We start from the raw sequence: 9,877 nt of genomic DNA, 5'->3' as shown, positions 1-9,877 counted from the left end.
TAAGAAAGGGATTAGCTTGCTGCTTCAGGGCGTGGACTTATCTGGAATGTTTTACAAATGGTTGCTACAAAACAACAAAAAAGGTAATTACAAAATGTGTTTATCACTGCATGCTTTTAAAGACATTATGCATTGTGCTCACATTCCCTTAAATGTTGTTTCCAAAGGTGCTCAGCCTCTATCCCAGCTGGAATCTCCGGGAAGAGGCAGAGACAGTTTGGCGAATAAGACACAGGGGAAGAGGGGGCAGCGAAAGAGAAAGCAGCCTTCCAGTTAAAGATCAGCCCTCAGTTAAAGGTCAGCTTCGGGCAGGCTGGCCTCAGGCGGAGTCAGGGTCAGAGGGAGAAGCAGCAGCAGGGTGGGACTGGGGCGTTCTACATCTCATTCAGGTCGGGGGCGTTCTACATCTCATTCAGGTCAAGCAGAGTCTGGTCCAGCATCCTTTGTGTACAGAGGTGCTCCTCTTTGGTGCATTTCAGTTTATCTTCCAAGTCATCAATTGTCTTTTCCAGCTTGGCTACCGATCTCTCAGCAAACTCAGCACGGGTCTCTGCCTCCTTGAGTTTATTAGTAAGAATCTTGATCTTTTCCTCATATTTGTCTTCTTTTTGAGAGTACTTTTCTTCAGCAGCACTCAGACACTTCAGGTTCTGGTCCATCAGTCTGATCTGCTCATCCATCTCTCGGCAACGGGACTCTGCCAGCTCAGCTCGTTCCTCTGTGCGTTCCAAGTCTCCTTCAATGATCACCAACTTACGCGCCACCTCTTCATACTTCCTATCTGCCTCTTCTCCAATGTGCTTAGCTTCTTTGAGTTGGATTTCCTGGAGTTCCATCTTCTCTTCATCTTTTAAGGCCTGGTTTTCAATAACCTTCATACCTCTCTCACTCTCATCAGCAGCTTTTTCAGCTTCTTCCAGCTTTTGCAGGGCAGTGGCCAGGCGCTCCTGAGCACGGTCCAGCTCCTCTTCAACCAGCTGGATCCTACGGTTCAAGGAGGCCACCTCAGCCTCAGCCTGTTCCCGGGCCCGCCTTTCTCCCTCAACTTCTCGCTGGAGGCGCTCAGCTCGCTCCTCTGCATCATCTGCCTGCTGCTGCAGAACCTGGATCTTGCGCTTCACCGCCTCGATGGTGGTGATCCCAGCCATGGTGCCCACCCAGCTACTGCTCGCGCTCTGGCTCCTGCCTCCTCCGCGTGGCTATGCAGCCTCCTCTCACAACTCGATAATTCTTAAACATATCTTATGCCCTTTAATTTGACTTTATTACACATACTTTTGATTATCAGCATTTTCAGTTTCCCAGATAGCTTTATGCTTATAAGGGATACTGCAGATTAATATAAATTTCTTGATATGGAATAGGTGCTGTTACATTGAAGACTAAGAAAGCTGATCATAAGTATTTACCTACACCTGTAATTACATGTGTGTGTGTGTGTGTGTGTGTATATATATATATATATAGAGAGAGAGAGAGAGAGAGAGGGAGAGAGAGAGAGAGAGAGAACTATACTAGTCACATATAATAATAGTGTTTTGTGAGCCTAATGGTCAGTCTGTCACTCTAAAATGTCTGGTTCTTCCTGTTAAAAGTAAAACTTTGATGCCACAAAAGAAATAGCACTCAAAGATAATGCCCTCTCAGCAAGACAGTTTATAGAAAGATGCAGAGCACACCGACGGAGCAATGAGCAATGATGGCCGCTGCACGCTTGGACAAGGGGGAAAGTACTTATGCCTCACGGGGTCATCCCTACTGCTGTGTCGTCCCCTATTGGCTAGGGTTAGACCACAGAAACTAGACTAATCCTGATTGGCTATTTTAAAAAGAGCAGGGGTCCAGGCTGGAGTGGCAGGTTGGATGTTTTGGAGGGAAGGACAGTTACTGGCATGTCAGAGCAGGTAGCCAGGGGTAATCAGGTGACTCGGATGAATCAGGATGGAGCCTGGGGAAGGGGGAGCAGATGTGTACTACTGATGAAATAGTAGAGAAGGTTGTTTACTGGAATTAATCAGTATGTCAGTATGTTCAGCTCTCTTATTCCTTAAATCTCTATTTTAAAGGAATTTAAGCTTTAAAATAAAGATTTAAAGAATAAGAGAGCTGAACATACTGACATGCTGATTCTTTGAAGAGAAACTTGGGGTTCACTATAACATGCACCAATGACTTTGAATCTCGAGATAAAGGCAGTGACTCCTTTGCTGTGCCCTTGTTCCTTGCTGAGGAAGCTGCAGCTCTGAAGGAGTTAACAGTCAGATGTAGGCCACGAGCTGATTATGAGCATTCCCCGGGATTTAGTTATTTTGTCTGGGAAGGGCTAACCAGTTCCTGGGATGTATACTTGAATTTCTGTGCTCAGCTCGTGAAATATTTCATTTGTCACATTTAATTATAGTAGTCCTCCCTTATTTGAAGGGGGTATGTTCTGAAATCATGGCTAATACTCCACCCAATTGCTGTCAATTGGAACACATTTCTGTTTCTCTTCCACTCACAAATTTAATGTACTTTCCATCTTAACTAAGCTTTTATTATGCTCTGTGGCTATAACTTTTGCAGTTTGAGGTATGACAGCAAAACTAGCACATATTTTTCTCTTTCTTTGAAATTTCATGGATAAAGGATTTATTCTTACTTAGATCTTAGCAACCACAGCATACAATTTTTCTTGAAGTTTAACCTTTACCCTTTCACTTAAAGGAAGCATTTTACAGCTTCTTTTTTGGCATATCCAAGTTGCCAACGCCACTACTCTTGTGCTGTGGGGCCATTATTAAGTAAATGAGGGCTACTTCAACACAAGAACAGCAAATACTGCAACAGTCTATGTGATCACCATCACAGCTACTGAGTGATTAACAGGAGAGTAGTATATGCAGTGTAGACATGCTAGTCAAACGGAAGATTCACATCCTGGGCAGGATGGAGTGGGATGGTGGGAGTTTATCACGTTACTCAGAATGGTGCATAACTTAAAACTCATGAATTTTATATTTCCGGAATTTTCTATTTAATATTTGTGGACTGCAGTTGACTGGGTAATTGAAACTACAGAAGGTGAAACTGCAGATTGTGGCGGGGGAGTTACTATATGTCATAAATTAGCCTTATATTTAAAGGCAGTGTTTTCTTTTGATACTCTTGATATATTAAATGTGATTATCTAATCCAGATTTAAGTATATATAAAATGAAAAGCAAACAAAGAAATACAACTTGATAAGTGATTACAACTTTATTTTTATTTATCTTATCCTGATAAGAATTGCCAATTAATGAGATTTCAGAAAATCAGCAAATTAAATTTCAGATTCAGAACATGAAAATATTTGCAGATCATTGTCTCCTATACAGTATCTTTTTGCTTTACAATAATGTGTCTCATTAATGAATTCTTGGCCTTAGACTTTTTCTAATCACCAAAATGTTTGAAACCCGGGTTTGTTGTGATGCAGGAAAAAGATCAATCTCTCTTTAGTATGCTAAAAAATGTTGGCTACTAAAGGAAAGCAATCTAATGTGTTTGAAAGTCTTATCAGCATTGTCTTTAGCATTAAAGAGCTGTAAGATGCTTTAATATAATGTCTCTATTAGAAATGATATGTTCCTCATTTGCAAAAAATCGCATCTACCTTTTTTTCTTTATCTTGTAAGCCTTTATAGGTAAGGGACTTGTCTTACTCATTTTTTATCATCAGTGTCTGATAATAGGTGAGATATACACTTGCCAAATTTGAGCTGTATATGTGGCAAGAAACACACTCATTGTAAGCTATCTGACAGCATTTGCAAGACTCAAAGAACTGGTCCGATGGTGGCCTGGGAGTAGCGTCCTCTATACTGCTTGATTGCTATGCTAGGTTGCTAGTCCAGAAACAAAGCAAAACCCATAATAAACAATGATTCCCAGAGCTAAAATAATGAATAAAAAGAAGTAATCTCCAAATAGAACCAAGTTAAAATATGTAATGGATTGAAAAGCCAAAGAGATCTAGAAGAGAGTAGTTAGAAAAATTCACACATCAATAAGTGACCACCTATATTCTGGCATTAGTATGGGCCTGCAGGAGTTTCAGATATTTAAAACTACAGAAAGCAAAATGGACCATATCCACCTTTATGTGTTATTTCATTACGACTTTATTAGTCTGGGCTCTAGAGGATATCAAACGTAATTGAATTTCCTGAGTAGTTGAGGAGTTTACCAAAGGGAGCCTTTTCAATGGAATAGTCACGGCTGAGGGAAAACAGGAGTAATAAAGAACCCTGGAGTTTGTAATGGAGACAGTAACCAGCCCCAGGTCTGAAGGAGTGAGGGGAGGGAGCTGTTACCAGGACCTGGAAGAAAGCTTTATGGAGGGAGTTATCCAGTGGGCTGTAACTACTCAGGGAGGGAGCCAGAGGAATATAAATACCAATATTTTCCCCTCACCCCATCCTCCTGATGGTGCCTCCCATTGGGGGAACCTAGTCAGAGTGGCTGAACCCAATCAAAGGGATTTTTCAGAGTAAAATCAAAGGTCTCCAGAGTAGCCTGCAAGGTACCATGTGATCAGACGCTCTTTGACGTCCCCAGCGTCACTCTACCCGGTCTTTTTTTTTTGCTCACTTCTCTTCCTTTCCTGGCCTCAGCATCCCTCCAACATACCCACACATGCCACCTCCTGCCTTTGCTCTGGCCTTCCTTCTTCTCAAACTCTTCTTCCAGACATCTACATGGCTCTGCAGTGGAGTTGAATTTGCGGGAATAGAATTGTGGGGACCTAGCCAGTTATTAGGAGTAAATTAAAAACTCAGAAGGCATTGTGTGTGTTGAGAGTAATGGGGAGACAGCCCTAGAACAACAGAATCCTTAGGCATCTTGTGACCTCTAGTGGACACACATATTTGTAACTTGCAGGGAATTCTAGCTCAAAAGTACACTCTTGAAAATACTTAGGTTACTTAGACATTAGTTTTCTTTTGAATCAAGTGAGAATAAGTCATGCGGCTATTTCTTTTATATCCATGGTGGATGGGAAATCTTATCAGATTCAGCATTTGGAGTCTAGGGCTGCAAAACAAGTTGAGTAGGAGGTTCACAGTTACCTGTTACGTGGACACTCTGAGGTGTTTGTTGTGTCAGGAGTGCCTGGGGGAGGAAAGAGGCTTGGAAATAAAATTCTGAGAATTGGGAAGGAATCAGCTGAGCTGGATTGGTCACTTGTGGGTGTGAGGAATGAGGGTGAAGAGTGGAATGAAGTTGGGAGAAAAGGTGGTATAGGGAGACGTGTCAGTGATTTGTCAGATACTTAACACCTCTCCAGATCAAATAAGTGGGTGTCACTAGTGCTCCTTAATTTTCCCCAACCAACTTTTTTTTATATTCCATCACCAAAGCCAAAATTCTGGAGTGAGTCTGCAGCTACATCAGGATGGACAACAAGTCTTATGAATTATTCCCTCCTAAGACCCTCTTGGTTTCTCCCTTCTCCATTCCCATTCCCGCTGCTTTAGTTCAGACTCTCATCATTGCTTGTTTGGGCTATTTTGAGCCTCTTCACTGATCTCCCTGCCTTTCATCTTTCAACCTTTCCAACTAATCATATTGTTACTTTTCCACTTAAAACTTTTTACAGGGCCTTTCTATTCTACAAGGTGAAATCCCATAGGGCTGATCACAACCGGCCCTGCCTCCTGCCCCTCCTGCATGCTGTTGCTCTCAGTCCATATTCCAGGCGCACTCAACATGTAGTTTCCTGAGTGCATCTTTGCAAAGCTGTCCATCTGCCTGTTTCTCTCCACACCTCTACCTCACAGTCTGCTCTCAAACTGTTCTCTTTTTTCTTATGTCTGTTCAAGTGCCACCTCCTGTAAGACTTTTTCTGCTCTCTTTCTCAACAGTTGGGTTCTCCATCTTCAGTGTTATCATACTTAGTGCATAATTCCCTTAGCATGTCTCTCCTTTTGTTGTAATTATAGGTTACGTGTTTATTTTCTCAGCTTCAAAGCTGCTGAGGACCAGGGCTTATTTATGGTTGTAGCCTCAGAGCCTGACACAGGAATAGAATAAGCATTCAGTAAGGGAGTCTTAGATGAATGTACTGTGTAGATGACACAAGCTCTGTAGGGAAGGAACCAGCAGAGCACTAAAAGAATTAGGAGGAAGAGATTGTAAATAAAGACTTCTATTTCTAGCACTCTGGTCCTTGTCACTACATTTCTATCTCAAAAGGCTTTATTGAAGACTAGTATGGAGTAATATAGAAAAGTGAGCATCTAATAAATACAGTTTGATGGAGTTTTACAAGCTGCACACCTATCTAATCAATGCCCAGATAGATAAATGAAACATGACCAGTACCCCAGGAAGCTCTTCCTCCTTCTTGCAGTCACTATGCTCTTCTCCCACTACCAGTATTAATCATTGGCCTCACTTTTGATCCTTATAGATTTGTTTTGTCTGATTTTGAACATAATATTAAAGGAATATTTCAGTATGTACTCTTGTGTCTGGCTTTAGCTCAACATTGTTCTGTGAGATTCAACCATTTTTGCTAATGGTTATATTCTCACTGCTATACCCCATTTCATTGTCTAGTGTGCTAAAATTATCTATTCTGCTGACATTTGGGAGGCTCCAATTTTGGCCTAATGAACAGTGCTGCTATGAATTTTCTTGTTCATGTCTTGTAGTGAACTAAGTATGCATTTCCTGTTGGTTATAGACCCAGAATGTAATTGCTGACCCATAGCATACAGATATATTCAGCATTAGTAGATACTAACAGGTTTTCCAAAGTGGATGTTTCAGTTTACATTCACCTTGGCACATGTGAGAGTTCTGATCGTTTCATATCTTCATTGAGGCTTGGTATTTTCTTTTTTTTTTAGTCATCCCTTCATGTTTGTGGTGATGGCTCATCATGCTTTTTGCCATGTGTTTTGCTATTAAAAATATTTCACCATTAAAAAAACTTCACCATTCAAAAATATTTCAACATTAAAAGATACTTCACCATTAAAATATTTCACCATTAAAAAGTATTTCATCATTAAAATATTGTGCCATTGAAAAATATTTCGCCATTTAAAAAAGCTTAAGGTCAAGTATTCTTGTAAATGTTTTATTTCTCTAGTTGGTTAAAATATTTCTGACTCTTGAATGGAAGATGATCTTCAGTTTTTAAGGCGACCAAATGGAAAAATAATTCATTCAGTTATCTGTCTGGTTACATTGACTTGGCTTGAAATTCTAGGCATATTTTGCTTTGAAAAATAACAGAAATAAAGAAAGGCATAAAGCTGGAGATCTTCACCCAATGAAAAAATAGTCAAGACTATGTATACCGTTTCTAAGAATAAATTGAGCTCCATCTTTAAAATATTAAAGCTATTAAACGATAGTATAGTATATATAATTTAACAGACACAGTATTATTGTTGGCACATATACTCTGGCTTGTGATTAATTTTCTGGTTTTTGTTTGTTTGTTTGTTTTTAAGACTGTTCAAATGTGTAAATCTTCTTGAAGATTTACAACATTTATGATATAGGGAAAATGTTCATAGCTGTTTATAATTTGGGTTCACATTTCAATGAGTATTTTAATCTCTCTTTTAAATATCAGAATGCCCCTCTCTCCTTTTTAGAAGACAAAGAGTTTCTCCATCCAAATCTTCCCTTTGGGTCAGTATATTGCCACTGCATTTATGTATTCCTTCAAAGCATAGGACAAGAACCAATTTATCTCTTTGCTTATCTTCTAACTCAGAATCACTCTGCAGCAGTGAAAATAACAAAAGGTGTGGGGTAAAACTGTAGGGTTGACATGGGTGTGAATATTGGCTGTCTGTTCCTTACTGCCCAAGATCTTGGTCTGTGTGCTCCCCAACTCCCCACCCCAAATCACTTAAACTTCTTGAGTTTTAGTTTCTTCAACTATAAAATAAACGGATAGCCACCTTGCAAAATTTGTGTTGTTATGGGAGACTGAGAATGTGGATTAAGTGCTTATCAGACAGGATATATTTTTTTTAATGAACAAAGTTTTATCTCTTTTAAAAAGCAGATGCTCTTTGGTAAACTCCCCTCATTTTCTTTCTAGGGTTGATAACTTTGGTTTGGGCCTTTTGCTTCGGTCCAAGCAGATAAAACGCATGGTTTCTTCATATGTGGGAGAAAATGCAGAATTTGAACGACAATACTTATCTGGTGAATTAGAAGTGGAGCTGACACCACAGGTGAGAAGGTTTGCTTTTCTTTTATAATCCTAACTTATTTTAAAAATTCCTTTTTTCTCCCTACAAATTTCTTTGTGCACGAGAGCTAAGGCAGAGGGAATACTACTTTGCCAAAGCAAGGAATTTTGTTTCTAAGTTACACCTGTTGATTGCTAGAGAATTAATATTTTCTTCCACTGTCTACTGAAAAAGGAGCTATTTCTAATAAAGATATCCAGGCTGCAAGATAAGATTTTAAGTTTGGCACTGTAACGTGTATCATGCCAGAAGCATGCAAAAGGATTTCTCATTCTGTCACCCAGTCTGGAGTGCAGTGGTGTGATCTTGGCTCACTGCAACCTCCACCTCCTGGGTCCAAGCAATTCTCCTGCCTTGGCCTCCCAAGAAGCTGAGATTATAGCTATATGCCACCATTCCCAGCTACTTTTGTTTTCTGTAGTTTTAGTAGAGACAGGATTTCACCATGTTGGCCAGCCTAGTCTTGAACTCCTGACTTCAAATGATCTGCCTGCCTTGACGTCACAGGTATGAGTCACTGTGCCCTGCCAATTTCTATGAATTTTAGAATTAGAAATCATGAGTGATCTGGTCTTGCTTAGACACATCAGAGTGAAGCCCATGGAAGGTGCATCTACTACAAATGAGTAAGTGCTGGGATCAGAACCTAGATTTCCAGGGAACAGATGTTACTACAAAGCAAGCAGTTACTAAATTAATCTAGCAATTTTTCACTCATTTTCTTTATCATCTCTTAACTAATTGGAGTTATTCATAAAGAAAGGAAAACTTTTTGAAGTCTTTAAGTATAACAAAGATCTACAGTTTTCTCTTCTTTCATTTTTGACATGCTCTGCTCTCAGCTCTTGAACCAAGCCATTCCACTTTATTTTAGTCAACAGAAAATATTGCCACTGAATTTGCCAAGTAATAACATAATATAATAAATTTTCAAAATTAGTAATTAAATCATGGTATGTTTGTCTGGAAAGCACGCATAGGGAACTGTTCTGAGGCTCACGTTTTGCAGTCACACCTTGTCACTCTATAGCACTGTTACCTATATATACCATAGCATTGCACTGGGTTTGGTATTTATTCAATTTTCTCAGTTTTTTGAAAAAACAAAAACAAAAAACCAAAGATGTCTTAGTCTACTCAGGCTGCTAAAACAATATATTGCAGATTGGTGGCTTAAAGAAAAGTTTCTCACAGTTCTGAAGGCTTGGAAGTCCAAGATTAAGGTGCTGGCTGCCAATTCAGGTCCTGGTGACGTCTCTCTCCTTGGCTTGCAGATGGCCGACTTCTCACTGTTCTTCATGGCAGAGAGCATGCATGCTCATTCTTTGGGCGTTTCTTCTTGTAGAAGGACTAGTCAGTCATACCAGATCAGGGCCCTATCTTCTCAACTTCCTTCAACCTTGATGACCTCCTTATAGGCCCTAATTCAATACAGTCACATTGGTGACTAGGAGTTCAACATAGGAATTTTGGGGAGAACACAGTTCAGTTCATAGCAGTGTTTTTCACATTGTAGGTTGAGTTACAGTATTCTTTGGGTTTTGGAGCTATTGAAAATTAATCTTTTGATTATCCTTGGTATCTTTTACATTACCTCTTATTTTGTCAGAAGGTATGTACATCGTTAATTT

At 39.8% G+C, this 9,877-nt stretch overlaps 2 protein-coding genes across 3 annotated transcripts in view; one reads left to right on the top strand and one right to left on the bottom strand.

The window, feature by feature from the left end:
* Nucleotides 1-9,877, top strand: part of OXCT1 (3-oxoacid CoA-transferase 1) — a 139,810-nt gene that overhangs the window by 16,294 nt on the left and 113,639 nt on the right. Inside the window, exon 4 of the mRNA XM_017533132.2 lies at nucleotides 8,093-8,228. Coding sequence (XP_017388621.1) covers nucleotides 8,093-8,228 — 136 coding nt within the window. The remainder of the gene's footprint in view (nucleotides 1-8,092; nucleotides 8,229-9,877) is intronic.
* On the bottom strand, nucleotides 44-1,238 carry LOC108307695 (tropomyosin alpha-3 chain-like). 2 transcript variants are annotated; one of them, XM_017533135.2, is made up of 2 exons: nucleotides 1,017-1,084; nucleotides 402-882 (listed from the first exon to the last, which is right to left on the bottom strand). In XM_017533135.2, exons 1-2 carry the CDS (start codon nucleotides 1,082-1,084, stop codon nucleotides 402-404), a joined length of 549 nt encoding a protein of 182 aa, XP_017388624.1. The 2 variants fall into 2 exon arrangements, with proteins under 2 accessions (XP_017388623.1, XP_017388624.1); XM_017533134.2 differs by having other exon boundaries at nucleotides 44-1,238.

The sequence above is a fragment of the Cebus imitator genome, unplaced genomic scaffold (assembly GCF_001604975.1).
Source record: "Cebus imitator isolate Cc_AM_T3 unplaced genomic scaffold, Cebus_imitator-1.0 Scaffold80, whole genome shotgun sequence".
NCBI classification, from domain to species: domain Eukaryota; kingdom Metazoa; phylum Chordata; class Mammalia; order Primates; family Cebidae; genus Cebus; species Cebus imitator.
This window is presented reverse-complemented; position numbering and strand designations above follow the sequence as displayed.